The sequence below is a fragment of the Sander vitreus genome, chromosome 24 (assembly GCF_031162955.1).
Source record: "Sander vitreus isolate 19-12246 chromosome 24, sanVit1, whole genome shotgun sequence".
NCBI classification, from domain to species: domain Eukaryota; kingdom Metazoa; phylum Chordata; class Actinopteri; order Perciformes; family Percidae; genus Sander; species Sander vitreus.
The window spans coordinates 3788145-3810937 of record NC_135878.1 but is presented as its reverse complement, the minus strand read 5'-3'; the positions used below and the strand labels follow the sequence as shown (position 1 = coordinate 3810937).

The following is a 22793-nucleotide window of genomic DNA, read 5'->3' as shown; positions in this document are numbered from 1 at the left end:
TATCCATCATGTTGTTCAAAAATGACATTTGAACTGTAAAAAACAAAGTAAAGAATTTATTATTTTTCATAAAAAGATCAAACTATAATATGGATGCCCCCTTGCAGTAACTCTAAAGGGACCCCCTAGGGGAGATCCAAAACCAAACCTTGAGCCCCCCCAAACACTGAAAACTAATACTACGATCATAAACATCCCTTTGACTCTTTTGTCCGTCTGCCTCCAATACAGTCAGGTCCATAAATATTGGGACATCGACACAATTCTAATCTTTTTGGCTCTATACACCACCACAATGGAGTTGAAATGAAACGAACAAGATGTGCTTTAACTGCAGACTTTCAGCTTTAATTTGAGGGTATTTACATCCAAATCAGGTGAACGGTGTAGGAATTACAACAGTTTGTAGATGTGCCTCCCACTTTTTAAGGGACCAAAAGTAATGGGACAATTGGTTGCTCAGCTGTTCCATGGCCAGGTGTGTGTTATTCCCTCATTATCCCATTTACAAGGAGCAGATAAAAGGTCCAGAGTTCATTTCAAGTGTGCTATTTACATTTGGAATCTGTTGCTGTCAACTCTCAATATGAGATCCAAAGAGCTGTCACTATCAGTAAAGCAAGCCATCATTAGGCTGAAAAATCTAAACAAACCCATCAGAGAGATAGCAAAAACATTAGGTGTGGCCAAATCAACTGTTTGGAACATTCTTAAAAAGAAAGAACGCACCGGTGAGCTCAGCAACCCTAAAAGACCCGGAAGACCACGGAAAACAACTGTGGTGGATGACCGAAGAATACTTTCCCTGGTGAAGAAAAACACCCTTCACAACAGTTGGCCAGATCAAGAACACTCTCCAGGAGGTAGGTGTATGTGTGTCAAAGTCAACAATCAATCAAGACTTCACCAGAGTGAATACAGAGGGTTCACTACAAGATGTAAACTATTGGTGAGCCTCAAAAACAGGAAGGCCAGATTAGAGTTTGCCAAACAACATCTAAAAAAAGCCTTTACATTTCTGGAACAACATCCTATGGACAGATGAGACAAAGATCAACTTATACCAGAGTGATGGGAAGAGAAGAGTATGGAGAAGGAAAGGAACTGCTCATGATCCAAAGCATACCACCTCATCAGTGAAGTATGGTGGTGGTAGTGTCATGGCGTGGGCATGTATGGCTGCCAATGGAACTGGTTCTCTTGTATTTATTGATGATGTGACTGCTGACAAAAGCAGCAGGATGAATTCTGAAGTGTTTCGGGCAATATTATCTGCTCATTGCGAAAAACAACCAAAGAGTTTTTTTAAGGGAAAGAAGTGGAATGTTATGCAATGGCCAAGTCAATCACCTGACCTGAATCCGATTGAGCATGCATTTCACTTGCTGAAGACAAAACTGAAGGGAAAATGCCCCAAGAACAAGCAGGAACTGAAGACAGTTGCAGTAGAGGCCTGGCAGAGCATCACCAGGGATGAAACCCAGCGTCTGGTGATGTCTGTGCGTTCCAGACTTCAGGCTGTAATTGAATGCAAAGGATTTGCAACCAAGTATTAAAAAGTGAAAGTTTGATTTATGATTGTTAATCTGTCCCATTACTTTTGGTCCCTTAAAAAGTGGGAGGCACATATACAAACTGTTGTAATTCCTACACCGTTCACCTGATTTGGATGTAAATACCCTCAAATTAAAGCTGAAAGTCTGCAGTTAAAGCACATCTTGTTCGTTTCATTTCAACTCCATTGTGGTGGTGTATAGAGCCAAAAAGATTAGAATTGTGTCGATGTCCCAATATTTATGGACCTGACTGTATTATGGTGCCACTATCTGAAATCAGCAAAGAAATGTGCACGCTCTCACATACAAACACGACCACACATTAGCTCCTTCCTTCCTCTGACCAAATCAAGACACAATATTATCCAATTAAACAGACAGGGTTAATGACTCACCTAATCAATTATGTAGAATAAACCCAGTTATGGCTCATATGTTCCTGATATCTGGTTGGTCAGTTGGATGTAATTGTTTATCGGTTGGACATTAATGGACAGAAAGCAAGCAGGATATATAGTGCACTATGGATAGCCTAATGATAAGGGGAAATAACATTCATTTCAAACTGTAATCAAATGACGTGCTTTCGACGGTGCACATTTGAGTCTGACTCAACACTTTGATCCTGTTATCCCATAATGGCCACAGTTTGATTGCAGGTGGTGTGAGCGTAGTAGGTAGGTTGATGATGATCATTGATGATGATTATTGATGGAGGACATTATTATCTGGACTCTGACCAGCCAGCACAGCTGTTTAGTGTGAGCCTAGTCGTATCTCATGTATCATTGAATACATATTAGGTAACATTTGTCGTGTCAATTTATACCTAAGATTTATTGTGGAATTGTTTAATATGTGCTCTTATTGTCTAACTTTTGCTATGAGTGGCTTTTCCTTTAACCTATAGAACAAATATAATAGACCATTATACAATATATGGAATGTATAATGATGACTTTGTGTGAATGTGAATTGGATTCAATGTTCAACATTTGTGGGGAAAAAGTACTCAAATCCTGTATAAGTAAAGTGTATCAGCACTACAGTGTGAAAATTCAAAGTCAAAATTGTACTTGATCTTGCATTCATTGATTTATATATATATATATTTTTGGCTACATGGGGGCAGTGCAACTAACTGTGACCACAACATTGTCATATCATCTCCATATAAAGTTGTTTATTAAACACATTGAGCTGACATGGGGCAACATTTGCATTCATACTGATCTAAATTGTGTTGATCTGATGAGGACAGACCTGTGACTCATCTAAAGAGCATGCAAAGACACAGGAAGTCAGAGCGAGAGAGAGCGAGAGAGAGAGAGAAAATACATTTCTTACAGGAAACAATGGATTGAATGTGAAAAGCAAAACACCAAATATCTTCAAAACAGTAATGTGATCAACCTCGCTCAATGTCTGAAAATTGAACTATAAACTACCTACAGCTTTATGGTTTTAGTCTGTAGCCTTTTTGTTTTATGGATAGTCATGCTGCTTTGGCTACTAGCAATTCCTTTTCTCACTCTACAGACAACAATCACCTGCACTACTGTTGATTAGCTGATGAAATGCTCTGAATCTGACAGTTCAAAGTCGAGATCTGTCAGAGGTGCACTATGAGCTGCCTGCCCCCTGAATACACTGTGAAAAAGCCCGGTCTCAGGAGACAACACAGGGGTCGAAAACGTCAAACACTAGGGGCACAGGCTGTGCACCAAAATACAACAAGCCACGTTCCAGCCAATCACCGACAAGATAGTTGGGAGGGGGTTAGTGACAGTTTGTCATGACAGTTACGGAAACATGGGGGGAGGGGTGAGCTTGCTCTGTTTTGTTTGGTATTTACTTGGAATGTCAACAGAAATGACTTCATGCAGGAACTCATAGTGCACCTTTTAAGACGTGTGTGTGTGTGTGTGTGTGTGTGTGTTGCCTGTGTGTGTGTGTGTGTGTGTTGCCTGTGTGTTTTGATTCAGCGGATGTTTCTAATTACCATAAATAATTTGAATTGTCCTATGGTAATAAAGTGTCACGAATGAAGAAAAAAACACCAAAACAATGAACACATTTTGATCATAAAGCTGTGGCTGCAGGCAAAACAAATGAGCTCGACAGTTCTTGATTTCCTGTCTGCTCATACTGACTATAATTTGCGTGAAAAGGACCACATAGGCGATTGTGGTCAATACTCGCCCTCAATACATTGGCCTACTTAGGTTAAAGCACAGCAGTTTGTCCTAATGATGGAAAACAACCCATGAACAAAGGGAAAATTCCTCAAGGCAGACATGCAGAAACTGAAACACGTCTAATTGAAAGATGTGCCTGCATTCGCCACATCTGGAACCCATCCACAAGGTAGGGGTGTGGGTGTGTGGGTGGGTGGGGTTACATAGCAGGCCGGACAGAATACGGTATGTTGTGAATGAGATGTTTATTTACACAAGCCATTAAACATACACATACACACTCAGTGCATTCAGTTTCAGCTACAGTACTTTACAGATTACTCATTACAGAGTACAATACATCCAGATGGTGGCATTCTGGTTTGACATCATTACATTGCAGTGCTGTCTCTCTCTCTCACACACACACACACACACACACACACACACACACACACACACACACACACACACACTAGCATACGCACATCGCACAAGCTTGCACCTATTGTAGGCCTGTGGACACACAAGTATGTTTATGGGAACTTGAATATTTGCAAAAATATTCATACACACACTTAAACAACAGAAAAGAAGCACTGACACAAACGCACACAAAAGCAAAACTCACACACAACACCCACAGGAAGCTGTAAGCCACTGTCATAAATACTGAACATTTTGATGCTGAGCTCAGAAACGACAACAGACCAACGGGGGCAATAAGCCGCTGTTCTCACAACACAAAAGCCAAACAATACATCGTCACTGCTCACACACACACACACACACACACACACACACACACACACACACACACACACACACACACACACACAAAACACTTTCAAAAAAAGGCTTACAGCCCCAAAGTTTACCTGATGCTTACACATTTTCTGGCATCCTCTAAAATGACAGCTAGTTGAGAACTTTTTTTTCTCACATTTTACACACATGAGGAACCAACTCTTTCTTGAAACTTGTTTTCTATTTTGAAAGATTTATGACAGGAGATCCAGCAAAAATGTGTAATAGCTTATTTTCTTGTCAGACACTTGAGCCGTGTTTTGAATTTGAATCATTTCAAAGGAAGAGGTGCTGTCCTACTTTTAATTCCCCATGGTGTAATGTAACCAGTATGAATCCCTCATGTGTATTTTTTTTTTACCAGTGTACAAACTTAAACAAGTGGAGAAAATGATCTGTTTTTTCCAGGAAACTCAGTGGTCATCTGACAAGTCAGTTAGTCATTATAACATAATGAACCATGGAATAAAACCAGCGTTTTTTGGTTTTGCTTTAGTTGGCATTTGACTATGGATGTAATTAGAGACTGAAATCATGACGTTTTTCATCTGGGCTATTAGCAGCAATTTAAGTGGACGTCCTTTGTCCCATATGAATGGTGGTCCTCTGGAAAGACACACACTGAACACTAACATTTAATAACATTTCACGATGTTCCCTAATAAAACCAATGCAGTTCAAATGGCACCTTGGTTGTAAAGTCGATAGATAAAAGTGAAGTGTGCTATCATTCATTTTTCATAAGGGTTACAATCACAGTCAGATTATGCAAGAATATTTACTCTGCTGTTAATTATATAAGAAGCAGAAGTTTTCAAGTCAAAAGGTAACTGTAGTCTCATATGAAGAACCTTTTTATAAAATGTTATATTTTATGCTACATACTGTACATATGAATGAAATATATATCCTGAACATAACCCTTTCTGTGTTATCCCTAACTCCCACCTACTCAGAGTGAAGTTTTGACTTATCTTGTCTCTCCAGGCTTCTTGCCCTTTGACCTTTCCAGCAGGAATTTGGTAGGAGTGTGAGGGGAAATGTTACCAAAGCAGACCAGGGGTTAGAGTCAGGGGTTAAGAAGCTCAGAGGTGTGGCTGGGTTAACTTAGTTGGTAGAGCATGCGCACATATATAGAGGCGTATTCCTTGATGCAGAAGGTGCAGGGTTCGAGTCTGAGCTGGATGATTTTCCTGCACGTCTTTCCCCTCTCTCTCCCCTTTTATATCTGGCTGTCCTTTCCATTAAAGGCTGAAATGCCCCAAAAAAGAAGCTCAGAGGTGATAAGATAATGTTCTAAAGATGAAGTGTTCAAAAGAGAGTCTCATTCCCCAAAAAAATAAAAAAAATAAAATAAATAATATATATATATATATAATTTATTTATATTTGAGTCCTCATTTTCACTTGTATGAACATGTCTATCTAGGCATGCTTCCTGGACTCTAGGCAGGATTTTTTTGACTGCTTTATACAATCACATGTTAATGTTGGTGGCCCAGTAACAACTGTTTGGAAAGCAGCATTTGAATCAGAGAAGGCATGGACGGCAAGGCCTTAAGTCATTGGTTACCTCCTTTGTCGATAGATGAATATCTTTAGTATGTTGCATTCTGTCACATCTCCATGCACAAGCTTCTCAACCAAACTTCTTTGTCTTAATACAATGTAGACAAAAGCACTATTCCAGGTCATCACATAATTAAGTCTTTCTTTCTCTAGCTCCCATCAGCAGCCCTTTTCATTTCATTAATTTAATTGGCATAAAACATAAGCAGCAAAGGAGGCAAAATGTTGAGCTTTCACAAGTGTTTTGTTTTTTTTTAAGCCACCTGCTCGAGATGTCTTACTTGCCCGATAGCTAACCTTTCTTGTCTAAAATGGAAAATTTAGGCCAATTAAAAATAAATAAAATCAACAGGGAATTGGACAATTATTATAATTTATTAACGTACAAAACATACAATTAACCTGTAGTAATTAAATAGCTTGGGCAATTCTAATGGATTCTTTCAATTACTGGAGAAACGGGGGCTTCTGGGCCTCTGGCTTTTTCACCTATTGTGTGCAGTGTTTTTGACCTTTGCTTTTATCACGAGAATCCTTGAAATGATCAACATGGGAAATGTATATCGGAATGATATAAGAACACTGACAAGTACAATACTAGACATACACTAATATTATGTGGCAAATGAGGGGCTGTATTTTTTTTAAAACGTTATGACTAACAAAACTAAATTTAAATGACAAGTATCAACTTGTGACGTTGCTCTACCTTGTCAATTTTTCAACCAGCGACTCCTGATATAAACTTACAAAATGTAAAAGGAAATATTCTTACACCCATCTTCCCTTTTAAACCAAAAAAACAACTGTATTTGTGATACAACTGTATAAATTAGCGACAGTTGTTCAATAAAAGGTTTGAATTTTTGGCCTTTTTGCTCTACTGGGTTAGCTCGAAAAGCTGCGGCTCTCACTCACAAGATTACATTTATTTTTCACTTGCCCGATCGGACAGCTGCATGAGGCATTCCACTTGCCCAAACATAGACTTTACTTGCCCTTGCAAAGTGTTAATGTCGAGCCCTGATGCTGTAGAGAAGTCGGTATGCATTCCACATGCATACACTTAGCTGAAATGCTAGGAGTGAATGGAAACACCCAGTAAATGGCAAGAGGTGCCCACCAGCTGATAGAACTGGTTAAAATGTTTGTCAGTTAGACATAAAGGGCCATGATCTAATGGAAATACATTCATATAAATCGATAAACCCTCCCCACATGAGAGGGATGTCGTGGCCCACGAAAGCTCTCCGCTTCATGTGATCACTAAGAGAGCACGCTATCCAATTCAGTGAACAATAAATATGAAATAAACTACTGTTATGGTCATAGAGTTTCCACAGAGTGAAAATGGACCATGGGTGGGTGAGACAGTTCAAGGTTAGCCGGAGAATTCCCTTTGGCAATTGATAATTTAAAAATGGAACCCCTGGAGGTTTCCAGGGTGGCCCGGCAAACCGAAGCCCAGCAAAAGTGCAGCACGCTGGGGGAGAGGAAGATGAAGACCCAGGGGTCGATGATGGAGTTAATGGAGATGAAGCGCAAGGCAATCAGGTCCAGATTGGACTCCTTGGGGCCCGTTATGGAGTTGATGTACACCCGGATCTGGGAGATGGATAGAGAGAGGGAAGATAAAGAGAATGGAAAATGTGTGTTAAAGTAGCTGTCATTGTATAACTCCACTGCTAACACCATCCGTGACAGGCACACAGACAGCCACATCCTAATTAACATCCTGGTTTAAATCCCATACTAAACCCTCTCTATAGTAACGGATGAAGACGGGGCCAGTTTATGATGAAGTGGGAGGTGAACAATAGAAATTGAAACCACTTATCCGTTTAAATGCCAAACTGATACTCATCATGCATGTTTAGACTAAACTTAAATGTGCAGTTTTTTTATGCGACTGATGGTTTTGTTTTGACAAAGAATGTAATCCAACTGTTCAAATACATGAAAGAGAAAGTGGAGCATATCAGAAACCACCTTTCTTTGTTTCTCTTCCTGCCAGTTCATTAAGATAATAATCTGTTATCAACTCTAAATGAGTATACACATTGGATGATAAAGATAGACACTGGGTCCACTATTAGTCCGTGTTCTGGTTCGGTGCCTCCCAGCCATGGTCCCTCTCTATTTATCCTCCCAAATATGACTGAACATATACGATCCTCTTTAAATTAATTCAGCTGTTTACACAGATGGTTATGCGTCTTACTCATGAGTAAATGCCATCCAAAGCATATTTTTATGCTTCAAGGTTTTTTGATTCCTATTTACGTATTATGTAACTACAGTGATGGTATGTTGAGTTCTAAGTGCTGCCAAAATGCTGGTGATTTACCACATTCAAGTTAATTACTGCTTAGCAGTAAGTTAGGGGGATCCTATATAATTATGATTCAGCTTTTTTGTTGAATTATATTTCCTTGCGGCCCTGTACATTATGCTAAATAAATAGTGCTTAAAGACTGGCTGGTATGGCAAAGATGTCACTAAGGAAACGCGTACATGCCAGTTACCAGTGTCGCCAAACCAGAAAGACCAGTTATAGAGGTTTTGAGTGAGTGTCAGTGTGTACTTTGGGTTTTAGTCTTAATATGTTTGCTCAAACTAACTGTTGCATAATAAATACTAGTAAAGATAATGTGTTTAAAAATAAAGTCCCGTTTGCATGTTCAGCAAAAAGCATGCTCCCTGATCTATCCTCTCATGCCAGGATCCGACTAAATTCAGCCCGATTTTGACCCGACCGACACGTCGCTACAAACGTTCAGAGTCATGCCCGATTATGAGGGTCGGGACCGACGAACCTGCGTCTTTACCTCTTGTAATGTGACATAGTTAAAGATCAGCGTTCTAACCAGTGTTCTTTCACGACCAGAAAGTCTAGCATGTCAGAATATTTAGTTTTTTCCGCCCAGTGCGACATGTTCTACGATGTGTTCCTTGACATTGACCAATAGGAAGAGAGAGTGCTCGCCCCCCGAGAGAGTGCTCTCTGGCGCACATATGTACACATGGCGAAAAGACGAAGAGACACTATTGCTGCCGCCGGTTGAGCAACAAGATAGGCTTTTTTTTTCAAGACGGGGATCACCCTGCTTACCATCATTGCACGCTAGTGGGCTTGCCACTAGCAGTTATCAGTTTTCTCTTTACTGACCACTGAGCAAAGAAAACCCTCTGACAACCACGATGGCTGCACCTGATTAGATGAACGCTACACGTGGGGCTCCCCGATCAACGCAGACCATGATGGGTGGTGATGGCGCAGTGGATATGACACATGCCTTTGGTGTGGGAGATCTGGGTTCAATTCCCACTGCAATGCATCAACCAAGGTATCCCTGAGCAAGACACATATATATGGTATAGATATAACATAGATTACGTGTGTGTATATACATATATATGTATGTGTGTGTATATATGTATGGCGGGTCGTTTGGAAAACAATGTCTTAAAAAATAGTTTACCGCAACGTGTTTCTGAAAACATTTTATGTGATGAAATGTTGCTGAACGGTCAGCTTAAAAGAATTTTGTGAGTTTTGAGAGGCTGCCGCTCCTTCAAAGCGTCAACATATGAACTTGCGCGTGATCTTTACGACAGCATGTGATGATCGGTCTGGGGGCTGGTCGGTGTCATACTTGTAGTGTTGCCACTCTTGTGTCCAAGACACAGCAAGTATTTATGGAACTATTTCTGTCTAGTCTGACATAGTGACTGTCGTGAAAGACAAAACAATTGTGTAGTCTGATCCTGGCATTAATCGCTCATTCCAGAACACACAGGATGTTTGCAAAAAACCAGAGCATGTCCGCAGAACAGTGAGAATTTCTGCTCCTCGCTCACAGAGCTGCTCTTTCCCTCTGCTCCCTCGTTCAAAGCCGTATGGGTGCTCCGCTCAGTATCGCTAATACTGAGAGGAAGACGGGCAATAGAGCAGGAGATAAGATGACGCTCCAACATTTTAAAAATCCACTCTATGCTCCATCCAAAATCCTGCCGCTCGCACTCCCCGCTCGCTCGCGCTCTGCTTACATGCTCTGCAGAGAGCAGAGTAATAATTAAAAGAGGGTACTTGAATTACTTTCACAGGCAGCCTATGAATCATTGAGTAATGAGAACATGTGTGTATTTTGTGTTTTTAGGAGAGGCTGGGCGGCAGATGTTGAATGCTGAGGAAATTGAAATTCCCATGCTGATATGTAGCTGAGTTTGTTTACACTCTATGATACACAGATAATTTGAATTAATGAATGTATTGGTCGTAACCAAAGGGTAGGGTCAGGAGCTTCAGCTTATATAAGGCCCCCCCTTGTCACATTTTTTAAATAAACTCATTTTCAAGGAAAAAAAAAAAAACATGCCTACATCATACCTACGTACATACATACACACACCTACATATACCCATTTAAGGTCAGTGCTTATATACATTGCAATTACCACCTTAAGGTAAATATCATAATTAATGACAACCATAATGGTAATGATGGTTATCATCATCAACATGATTATCCACCTTCGCACACAATAATATTACTCAATTTCTATACTTATCTAGTATCATATCTTTGAACCCTTTTTTAAATTTAAAAACATTCCCGATATGTTTAAATTCCCTTGGCAATGCGTATAATGAAAGAATCTTTGTTGTTAAATTGGGATTGTATCCATTATTGCTGTCTTAGTACTGTCCGTTACTGCTATGTGCACAGTATATTCATGCACTAATGAAATCTCATGAAATCTTGAGCACTTTTTACATAACTTGACATGTAAAACAAATGTTACCTTCCAGGTTAGGATGGCTAATAATTTACAGCCAGGTGAAATAGAGCTCACAGGGGCTCTAAAAAGTAATTTTACTCTCTGACACTAGAACAATATTATAAAAAAGCTACTAGATGTAACCATAATTTATGGTTAATACATTATTATTTGATTCGCAACAAATAGTCATATTACTGCTTTGCCTAAAAGAATCTCTGCCCCAAATCTGCAATGCTGCCTTTTTTTCTGCACCTGTATGACTTTTGCATGAGAAAACGTAGACTACTTTACTCTCGATAATAACTAATCTGCAGTCTGTTTGATTTCAAGTACTAGTACTAGTACTTCCAGTACTAACACTGCAGCAGAGAGGCTGCTCTCCACTAAGTCCATCTTATCCGCTAGCTCTAACGTAATATTGCTCTCTTATCAAGAGTGCAGTGCAGGAACTGGGATTCGTTTTTTTTTAGCTCAGTTTTGTAATTACGGCATATTTTTATTTATTTATTTATTTATTCGGGACAGTGCACATTAATGAACAATCTAACATTTCTGTACAGACTGTAAATGAGCCAGGTTATAGCATAAATGCTAATTTTCACCTGTAGTCCTGAGGCAGGAAGACAACAACATACAAGATAATACAACACAAAAGAATATGACAATATACAATATCAAGCAAGAAAAACATTAGCTCACATTCAGGCAGATTACATTACATCAATAAAATTAGTCAAAATGATGACATAACTGGGAACTTTTAAGAAGTTGTTTAAGATGCTTTTTAAATGTGCAGTAAGTTGGACATTCTCTAATGTTTGTTGGGATGCTGTTCCAAAAATCTCCTCTGATAGACAGAACAGTTTGTCCAAAGGGGATCTCTATATCTCCTCTAAATGAAGCTCTGGTACAACAACCTCTGTCAGACCTTGGTTTAATGTATGTAGAAATAGCATAGTTTAACCACTGTTTTTATTTATTTTTTTAATACATGTCTATGGCATATTATTATTTTATATGGTACAACATATGTCAGAAAGTCAAACAGGTTTTAAAATGTTTTGACCAAATATGGTCACTGGGTTTTGCCTTTTGTAGAGCAGAATAAGAAAAAGAAGAATGATTTCATTATTTTGTGTCTGGTTAAAATATGGCAGTGAAATCAGCAATTCTCTGAAATAAAAAGCAGTAAACTCCTTGGAACCAGCGCATTAATAATAATGATAACAATCCATGGAAGCTATGACTAGTTCACAGTTTAGAAATCCCAGCTCCTGGTCTCTCTGGGGATCAGAGAGGAACAATATCCAGTTAAATGTGAAGGGGGAAGTGAGCTTGCAACAGGTTGTAATCTGTTCTCCTGTTCATTTCTGCTGCATTTTCTTTTCACTTTCTATATTTTCATGTCTGCCTTCCACAACCACACCCCTTTCTCTTGAATTTCTCATCGCCATCTCTCCTCATGCTCTTTATTTTTCTTATTAACTGACTCAAGTTGACTCCCTTAAAAGCACCCAATTTCCTGAGATGGCAAGGGTTGCACCAACATTGCCAATTTAATTTCTTCAGTCATACAACCCAATGACTGAATTGTTGCTATGCTACCTTTCTAGCCAACTACACAGCTGCAAATGGCACTGAAGAGTCTTGCTTAAGGGCACATCAGCAGCTGTTAGTTCGATGGGTAAGAAAGCTCCAGGAAAATGGTAATTGTTGAATAACTCATTCAGGAAATGTTATCTCACTGTAACAACAAAATCTGCCTACAGTTTAAAAATACAAATACAAATCCAACAACTGAGGTGTGCTGTTTTTCTTTTTCATTAGTGTAGAACAGCTCCATTATATGTATTCCCAATGTCCTTTAAAACAAAACCACACGGATCATTACTGTGATTAGTGGGAGGCCTTGCCATGTGTGTGAGACAAAAACAGAGTAGGCGAAGGATCGTGTGTGCGTGTGGAGACAGGATTTTTTTGTTTAGAAAGGCTTAGCCATAAAATCCAACTCGCACCAACAGGAAGCGTAATAAAAGTGTTAATGTGAAGTGTCTGTAAGGGGTTGATGCTCAAAAAACAAAACACTGTCCTCTGTTTGAGTTTAATTTTTGAGAACATTTTAATCTGTGTGCTCAGCAAATACGTGAGTCAGAGGTTAAAATCTCTCTTAATATTTGGTTATTGCTGTATGTCATTATGTTTTCCACAATGTGAGAAACTATTCCAAATCTTATGTTAATTTCATCTAATATATCTTAATATGTTAATATTTCAGATGCATGTTTGTCTGTGCCCACATGCCTTTAACTCTAAAGGCTGATTTATGCTTATGCATTAAATCTACGCCGTGGCTACGTACGTAGAGATGCCGACACTACGCCGGACCCTACACCGTAGCCTGACGTGCACCTCTACTCATTTCCGGGTTCTCCTTTTCAATAAACAACTATAAATAACTTTTCCTGCTGCAGATGTCCCACCGTGGTCAGAAAGCACAGGGGAGACACTTTGTTTCTCTCACTATGCCTCTCGCTCTGAAGCGAATCACCGTCCCTCTCTCCCTCGCTATACCACACACTCCCCACCCATACACACATGCCGGCCCTGCTATTCTCTTAAAGAGTTCGATACACACACCAACGCACAAGTATAAACTTCAGGCCACTTACGTAGGCTACGCGAGTAGGGCTAGGCAACGTATCGATATTGATATGAGACTAGATATCGTCCTACATTTTGGATATTGTAATATCGTGATATGACACAAGTGTTGTCTTTTCCTGGTTTTAAATTACAGTAAAGTGATGACATTTTCTGAACTTACCGGACTGTTCTAGGTGGTGGGTGGGTGTCTGGCCTTTTTCATTTTTAATGCAAATGGAGGGTGTCACATTGCTGGCTGGAAACCCATGACTGTTTATATGAGGCTCTTAATAAATTATGCACTTGTAGTATTGCTTTGTATGCTTGAATGTATAGCTTTGGCAAGTGTGTGACCACAAAGCAAATATAAAAATACCTTTAAAATTTTAATACAGAGCAATATACTGGGTACTGTTGCTAAGCCTGTCAAGCTTTCCATTGTACCACTGTAGGTGTGGAGTTTACGTCACTTACTGTCACTGGCAGATTTTATCAGCTGTAGCTAGTTAGATGTTGGTTCATTCTGTGAGTTTCTGTTGCTATTTTAAATCTAGCAGCAAGTCTGCAGCAAGTTGTGAGAACACATTTTTCTCTGCGCACTAGTTCGCCTCGTTTGTCTTCGCCAATACAGCAATTTACAGACATCTCTTCTGTTAGTGTCTTTAAAGAGGCCATGCTATCTGCTATCAGCAGAGAATCTATGTTTGTCTTCATCTAGATCATAAAGAAAGGAATCGGGAAAGGAAATTCTACATGAGGACAGATGTTCCTTTAAAGTAAGAGACCACATCTCCCTCGGCATAATCACTTAGTGTGCGCTTTGAATGAAATATGGTAAAAGGTTTTCTACATCTTCCTGCAGGGCAACAAATGGAAATGTCTGCCAATAAGTTAATGTGGCCATTCTATGGAAATATGAGGAGGAGAGATTCATGTGACATTAATGTTGTGATGACTTCTGCCTGCAGTGGTAAAAGGTCTGGTTACTGTCGCTGGATATTTAATAAAGAGAAAGTAAGACAGACATGTACATACTGTATATGCCTATACACAACCTAATGAATAAAAAGACCAATGTACTGACTTGTAGTCCGTGGGTGGAAAGACGGTTTTCAATGCTGCCAGAAGTTTAAATCAAGAGTGATTTAACAAAAATAAAGAAACAAAAGCCAATGACTCAATTTCTACTCAACATGGCAAACGGATGTCATGAAATAATGACTGTAAATCTGACTTGACAACACATCACCAAATGCTCACATCCGTGTCAAACATTGTTGCAGCAGTTGTGGATAATAATCCTGACACTCCCTGGTGGGAAAAAAGCAACATCTGATATTGATTTATGACATTTTAAAGTCTTATTGAAATTCGAATTATCCTCAGTTTATCTCATCTTCTTATCTTCTTCCTCACTTCTGTCTGTCCTTGTTTAACCTCACGAACACGAGTCAGCTATTTGAATCAGCCTCCTGATGAGGCAGTGAAGAAAGCCACTGTATTAAGCTGATACTAGTGTCCTTTACCTGCCTACAGTAGTCTACACCAGGTACACTGTGTAAGAAACCATCACTTTGAAATGGAAACTCCATTGTGTAATTTTTTGAGTTTATTCTTAAAAAAAAGCTCAAAAGGAGCAAGGATTTTAAAAAGGGACGCCGAAGTTGCCTGCTTTCTTCTCAAAAGGTAATTCTGCCTATTTATGTAACTTCAAAGTTTTATAGTTGCTTGGCTAACTATAGCATGGTTGTGCATAACGCTAGAACAACGTCTAGGATACTTTTCCTCGCGTCAATGATGAAAAAGTAGTGTGTGTGGTGATTTCCCTGCCAGACAACTCACGTAATGGAGTTGTAACACAGACTAGCTACAGCTAGAACAGCTGCGTGTAAACGATGGAAATACTAAGAGCTAATTTCTGTTTCATTGACATTGTTCATACTGCTCAGAGAAATATATTAAAAACACAAACTTATGTCACTTCTCTCCTACACTGTAAACATTGCCTTACACTATTAATCTCGTACAATATACAGAATAACGATAGTACTGATACTTTACTAACATTAGCTTGCATATGTTTGGAAACCTGATAGCTGATGTTAGCAATGAAATGGTACCAAAATAATGTGAAACTATTATTGCACTGGAAGGAACACTCACGGATGAAGTCGTACTTCTTGGAATAATGCGGCCACCGTAGGAGTTAAAACGCGCTCGGAATGGGAGGGGCTAGAAAGTAATACTAAAAAGTAGTACTAATATTCAGTTGGTTGTCATATACAATTTCACCGCTAGATGGGAGAAATTCTTACACAATGTAGCTTTAAATAATGTAATTCTTTTCAAACAATCATTTTAAGCAAGTTAACTATACATTGTACTCATCCCTGCCAGTTTACTGTAAACATCCTTCGATATGTTGGATGATTTCCACTTATCTGTTTAGGCAGCAATGGTCTGCAGTGTTTCAGCTCAAATTTTTTTCAGCAGGGGGGGGGGTTCCTTTTTAGCAACAGTTTGCATTATATGCAATCGTTTCTCAAAAGCATCATTTGTTTTCCAATTACATTCCAGGATATAATGTTAGTTCAATACACTCAGGACCTGCGGCTAGTCTCCTAAAGAGGCGTGGCAGTGGCGAAGCCCGCGTGACACGGATACAGGAAACCACTCTGAGTTAGGGCGTCTCGGTTCTCGGTCGCGTCATTACTACTTTATGACTTTTCATAAACAGCTGAAGGAGTGGCGGTGCGCCGCTGCTGAATGTATATAGCGGAAACCTTGGTCTGGCAAATTGATTTTCCTCACCACAATAGGAGGTAGAGGAAATAAGTTAATCGCATCATTAGGTAAAACTGACCCTGCCTCTTAGATTTCAAGGACTTTGAGGGCTTTGTGACATCATAATGCAGGTAGTAGCTTTTAGGTGCTAATTTGTGGACCTATTTTAATACAATCCATTTCCACTATCACATAGAGGAGGACATAATCTACGATACTGATCGTGCCTACTTAGTATAACGTTTAATGGCTTTAACTCTACCTTTTAGTAGGGCTAAAGTAATTAGACTTGCACACATGTTTAAAGGTAAAAATATACTTAACATATGTGATTTAACTGACTGCATTGACTGAGTTGAGGCAGGCTTTTCAAAGCTCTAATTTGCTCATTAAATAGTTTGGTCTGTGTTTGTGATGTTGTGGATGCTTTTAAATGAGGTGTTAATTTGGCAGTCATCATTGCATAGATGACACATTGTGCATTTCAAGCCACAGCTGGGATGCAGCAGCGCACAAGATGGCACTTTCATTACTGCTGTAAAGTGGCCAGCATCATATCCTGCTGGGAAACTTATTAATTTAATGTGTGAAATCCAAAGTGACACTTTCAAAACTGAGTTACTGGTTACACACACATTGCCCTGGAGTCTTACTGAGACAACATGGTTAATCAGTGGAGGATGAGTCATTGGTGGGTTGAATTTGTACGTTGGTCCATCCATCCAGCTATTCAGCCTTCTTAGTCTCTAAAATCAAATTTCTGGCTAATCTATCAAAACCAAATCAACTAGAAAAATGTCAAAGTTCACTGAAATTAAAACGCCAAAGCTTTGTGCCAGCACTGTCATTAGCCTATCAGAATCCTGTTTTTATATAAATATATCTATATTATTATTTGATTGGTTCAGGTTGCTGGTCCTGCCTATCACTTTATACATCTCCTGTTTATGATTGATGAATGTACTGGACACAACGTTGCCTTGGCTATGCTGCAATGGGGTTGTTATTGCAATCCATCATACGTGCAAGAAACGGACACAGGAAATGATTTTTTGGTCAATCTCCCAATAACTCATCAGTCACAGATGATAGTTTTGTTGTTGTTGCTACATTGAGACTAAACGTATAATTACAGTTTCTGAGACAGACCCTTCTCATTACGATCTCTGTCCAACTTGCTTTCTGATGACATAACTAATCAAATCCTGGATTCTTCAAAGGACATTTATAATTCTGCGTACTGTATGTGAAGTCTGCTGTTTGTATTATCTTCCTTGCTGATGATGCTAAGACAACTCCCCTAACTTAATTTACTAAAGTGATTCTTGGGATCTGACTCTTCACCTGAATAAGTGTATACTGTTTTCTTGAAAAAAATACAGAACATTTGTCAGCTTTTCCTGTCTAGTTTCTCTGGCACCTTCTCTATTTGTGTAAGTAGTAATTATAAAATGGTGATTTAAATATCCTTTAAACTCAGTGAACTGAAATAATTCAAATAATCTGAATATTTTGATCCGTACTGTATAAAAACATTTGAAAAACTCAGGTCTGAGTTATTTTATGCTACAATGACATGATGTCTATATTTAAACATCTAGTGTTTATAACTATGACTACATCAAAATCAGCAGCTGAGTCAGAAACATGTATTAGAAAGGTGTTTCCTGTCTACAACTTGGCATCAGAACAGCCCAGTCTATTGTATTATTTATGAATAGCTGCATGTCGACAAAATGCCACAAGTGTGCGCACAGTTACATGAATACAAAATATGTTCTATTACAATCTAGTTAATTTGCAGTGGCTAGTTGTAACTCTCTGTAAATGGATATATCCTAAAAGGAAGCTTTTCTGACAATTTAGGTCCGTAGGTTTCTGATTCCACGTAAAAACATGCATATTCTTTATCTTTATTATTTAAATGCATGTGTTTTTAATATTATGCTTTAATCACTCTCCAAGAAAAAGTTATTCACCCAACCTATTGAGCGCAAGAAAACGGCCCAATCACTGTGCATCACTGTTAGGTAAAACCCCAGTCCCACAGGACACATCATCATGAAATAATCAATTTCTGCTTTGACTCTTATTATTGACTAACTGGCCCATTGAGCTCATTAACCCCTACTAAGTCAGTTAACTGCTGTTGCATTCAGTTAATCCTTATCGAGTGGTTTTGCCCTAACAAAGGTAATGAAATGAATGAAGACGTCAGTGGTCAACCTGGTCATATTAACTTGCCTAAAAACATAAGTGTGTATTTTTACAGAATGGGTAAAAGCATGCGTGAGAGTTATCTGCGGCCATCTTACCACTAGAGGCATTGTGCAGATGAAGAAGATGATGGTCATGAAGACCAGCAGGATGAGATGCTCCACCTCCTCAGCCATGGACATCGCCCTGCGCTCGCTGTTGGATCTCTTGGTTGCCATCATTGAGGCACCGTTCCTCCTCCGCCGTTGGTACATCCTGAACAGCTGGTACACCACAAACCCGTTGCACACCACTATGGCCAGCACCAGCACTAGCATCAGAGTGGCGTACAGGTTGGCGTAGACCTGGTCCTCCAATTTCTGAGGGTTCATTTCAATGAAGCACCACGTGCCAGGGCAGTATTGTACATATTCTCCAAATCCCGCAAAAGGGAGGAGACAGAATAACATACATAACACAAACACCACCGGGATTGTGATATAGGCACATTTCATGGTGACATGCCGGCTGTACAGGTAGGGGTACCCAATGGCAAAGCACCTCTCTAGTGCCATAGAGAAGAGAAGCGACATGGTGGCCAGGCTGAAGAAGGTTATGCTGACACCAAAGTATGAACACACGCTGTGAGAGTTGGGCGACAACCCTACCAAGGTAGTGTTGCGTGAATATGACAGCTGCACCAGCGGACTGGTCAGGCAGGTCCCTGCCAGGTCCGTGACCACCAGTGATTTGATGAGGACGTGAAACAGCGAACGTCGCCTTGTTTCTCCGGTCCTAGTGTCTCTACGTCGCCGGATTTCCAGTATCACCAGGGCAGCCACGTTGCCAAAGATGCCTGCGGCAAACATGATGGCACTGATCAGCGGGCTCGGGCTCTCGGTGGGTTTGATGTGGGCATCGCTGTGACATGCGTTATGCTCTGGTTCCATCGTTGCTCAAGACTGGCTGGATTTCATTCGAAAAAATGTCTCTGCTTCCAAAAGAAAAGAGTCATAAACCTGTCCTTAAAAAGCTGTCTGCAGCCATCCTGGTTAAACAGAAAGGAAGAAAGAATATAACATATTTCCTCAATTGGTCGACGCACAGAATATGAATCGACAACTATTTTGATAGTCTATTAATTGTACATATCAGATTAACAACATTTTAGAAGAGAAACTTAGTAAAAAAATAACTAGTGGCATTTGTTTACTGAGTTTATTGATGATGCGATAATCATTTTCAAATTTGCTAAGACATTCTTAATGCTTCATAGAACCAAATTTAAAGCCAATTTAAAAACCAAAGTTAACCAAAAATCAGCCACAGCCAATGGATCTGCTACAGCTCGTCTGTCTGTTCATCAAACCCAAGATCTTGGCTGCCAATAAAATTGTATTGTGACTGAACTTTAGAGAAGGCTGCATATGAGTCCTGTGTTCCAGCATTTTTCAAAATAACACTTACTGGCAACATTTGTTTACTTGCCACTCAGTGGTCCGAGGAGATCCTGCATCTTTTTGTCAAAGATGTTTTCTAGTGTCCCTTCCTTTCAGACTCTGTTTTGATTCAATGTCAACAACGTCGACTAAACACACCACTCTAATTCCATGTTTGCAAGTCTTTGTCTGACTTAACTGATCCCAAACATACACAGAAAAGGGAGAACATCTTCGTCCTCATTAAAAAAAAAAAAAAAGCAACATTCAGCATATATGGAACATTCCAGGGCTTGAACTCTGTTACAGTATGAGTTTTGGATTTGTGAAACTCAATCGCTGTTCCTCTTTTGTCACACCAGTTAACATATATCAGCTGACATACAAAACATTCTGACTTAATGTAACGAGCAGATAAATGACTCACCTACTTGCTCCGTTCAGTGCACGGCGTCTCCGTTCAGGTAATGCCTGAAGTTTAGGGCTCCAAATGTCACTGAATCGGTGTCTTCCTCAAAACGCAGAAGAGAGCTCTGACAGATGTGTCCAGGTGTTGGGTCCGTGGACGGCTCTTTGTGTTTTGTAGAAGATGAACGCAGATTTTTGCGTCAGTTGCGGTGTTAGCTGGATAATACGATGAAATCAGACGTGTAAGAAAATTAAGTTATATTACATTTTCTGAATTGACTATGAAAGACTTTGTTCTCTGCTGTGTACAGCACACAGAGCGCGCTGACGAAGTGAGACAAATCGCAACGTAACTAGCTGTCAAAGTTGGATTTTGAGTCAGAAAGGACATTTTACAATGGCAAATGTTCTAAATGGAGTTTTGCTTTAAGGTCGCTCCGAATGAGAAAACAGCGCGAGGCAGTCTGTCACATCCGCGTGGTTTCAACAGTGGTGAAACGCGCATCCAAAAAATGAAGTTCTCACCTATTTCATAACTTGCTCCCCGTAGTGTAGACTTTATGTCCGTGTTTTACAGTCCAGAAGAGAAATATATCCGTATGTATCGTTTGTTTCACTTATAAAGCCGCTCTGGTTAAGTTGAGGTGTGGTGAGGGCGAGGCGCGCGGCACTGTGAGGTAGGGATTGATGGGCTCGGGGTACAGGGAACGATGCCGTGACGTCACACCAAACGGCTACACCCATCCCTCGCTTACAGGCTGGAGCTCGCATTCAAAACCTACTCGATAATACCACTCACCTCAGCTTTCAGCTATAAAGAGTAGCCAATGTCTAGACTCTAGACCTGTTACAAATGCAGCCTGTAGTCATATATAGGCATTTATATATTAATAATATATGCCATTGAATACATGTTTTAATAATTCCCAATTTAAGTATAGCCTATGTTATAAAAGATATTTGGCTTCGAGCGAAAGAGTGAAACTACTGGTCCATTTAAAAAGGGATACACATACATTTTGTGCACAGTCACAAAACGATTATTTTAAATATAGTTTGATCTACATTAAAAAATAGTGCCATTGAGATTTATAAAATGGTGTCAAATTGTTTGTTTTGTCCAACCAACAGTCCAAAACCCTAAAATATTATATTGAGCGTTATATGAAACCGCACAAAAGCAACATATCTGCCCACAGGAGAACTGGAAATGTTTGGCAATTTTTGCTTAATTAATAACTTATGAATCAGCCATCCAAATGAACAGTTTTCTGTTGAACGACTAATCAATGAATCAACTAATTGTTTCAGCACTGATTAAATAATCAGCGGTCATGGCCTGCCAATATGAATACTAATAGCAAGAGAAATGTGATATTTTGGGAATATCATGCAACCCTCTGTGTCTGTGTGGCTGGATATGAGTGTGACTTTTTCCTCCCACATGAATGTAACATTCAGAGTATTTTTGGTTTCCTGTGTGTCTTTATCTGTGGAGATTACATGTCCTCCTGGGTTTCCTCCCACAGTCACATGGATTTCATGCCTTAATTTGCTATCAGGATGAATGTGAGTTTTTGTTTTGTGTATTACATGAACCAGTGACATATCTGGCATGTCTCCATGTCTTCTAACCAGTATAACAGTTTCACAATTTTTTGTTTTGCTTTTCAGGGTTGTGCCAATTTCTTTTTCTTTTGAGGTGGATACGGGTGATTTTGTGCAGGGAAGAGGATGTCCTTACATGACCACGATGTGGCCATAAATCATAATGCAACATCTGCCAAGTTTTTGTTTCGAAATGTTACTCTAATTGCACCATTTCACCCATTTTTAAAATAGAATAAATGCCAAACAGGATCCTTTTAATAGGCCATGATGTATGCTGAAAGCACTTTGAGTGAAAGCCAGTGCTGACATAATGGCAATAACAATTAGGAACTTGTTAATGGGCCTGAAAAGCACTCAGGGTCTCTCATTTTGGTCGCACCAGTCTCTCTTTCTGTCCCTCTCCAGATTGACCTTCAGACATTTTGAAGTGCTTCAGTGGGTGAAGTAGTGGTGGGTGGTAGTAAGTAGTGAATATATGGCATAAGCAAGCCATACAAACACACACACAGTAATTTACGGTACAGGGCTACTTTTTACAACATGACTCGTCATGTTCTGAAGGTTATTTTTAGTTTTGACAGTACTCGTCAGACACAGGAATCCCAGTTCCTAGTAACTTATCTTGGTCTTGTTGTTGCTTCTCTCTCTCTCCATTCATTTCTACCTGTCTCCTTTTACCCTTGCTCTATATTTGTTTCCTCAGGCAGCAGAGGCTTCTTTTACCTTGTCCTCTGCCTTTACTGATGCCAAAATACCTTTCCTCTCCCTTGCCTTATTTTCTTCTCATTTCCTCTCCTTTTTCTTTTTTCATTTCTTGT

General features: G+C 39.6%; 1 protein-coding gene across 3 annotated transcripts; it reads right to left on the bottom strand.

The window, feature by feature from the left end:
• Positions 1 to 6351: 6351 nt before the first annotated feature.
• ptger2a (prostaglandin E receptor 2a (subtype EP2)) lies at positions 6352 to 21048 on the bottom strand. Of its 3 annotated transcripts, XM_078243308.1 has the most exons (4): positions 20890 to 21048; positions 20384 to 20580; positions 18637 to 19565; positions 6352 to 7714 (listed from the first exon to the last, which is right to left on the bottom strand). In XM_078243308.1, the coding sequence occupies exons 3-4, from the start codon at positions 19465 to 19467 to the stop codon at positions 7436 to 7438; spliced, it is 1110 nt and encodes a 369-aa protein (XP_078099434.1). In that variant the 5' UTR covers positions 19468 to 19565; positions 20384 to 20580; positions 20890 to 21048; the 3' UTR covers positions 6352 to 7435. The 3 variants fall into 3 exon arrangements, with proteins under 3 accessions (XP_078099434.1, XP_078099433.1, XP_078099435.1); XM_078243307.1 differs by having other exon boundaries at positions 20384 to 21048; XM_078243309.1 differs by having other exon boundaries at positions 20388 to 21048.
• Positions 21049 to 22793: the final 1745 nt, after the last annotated feature.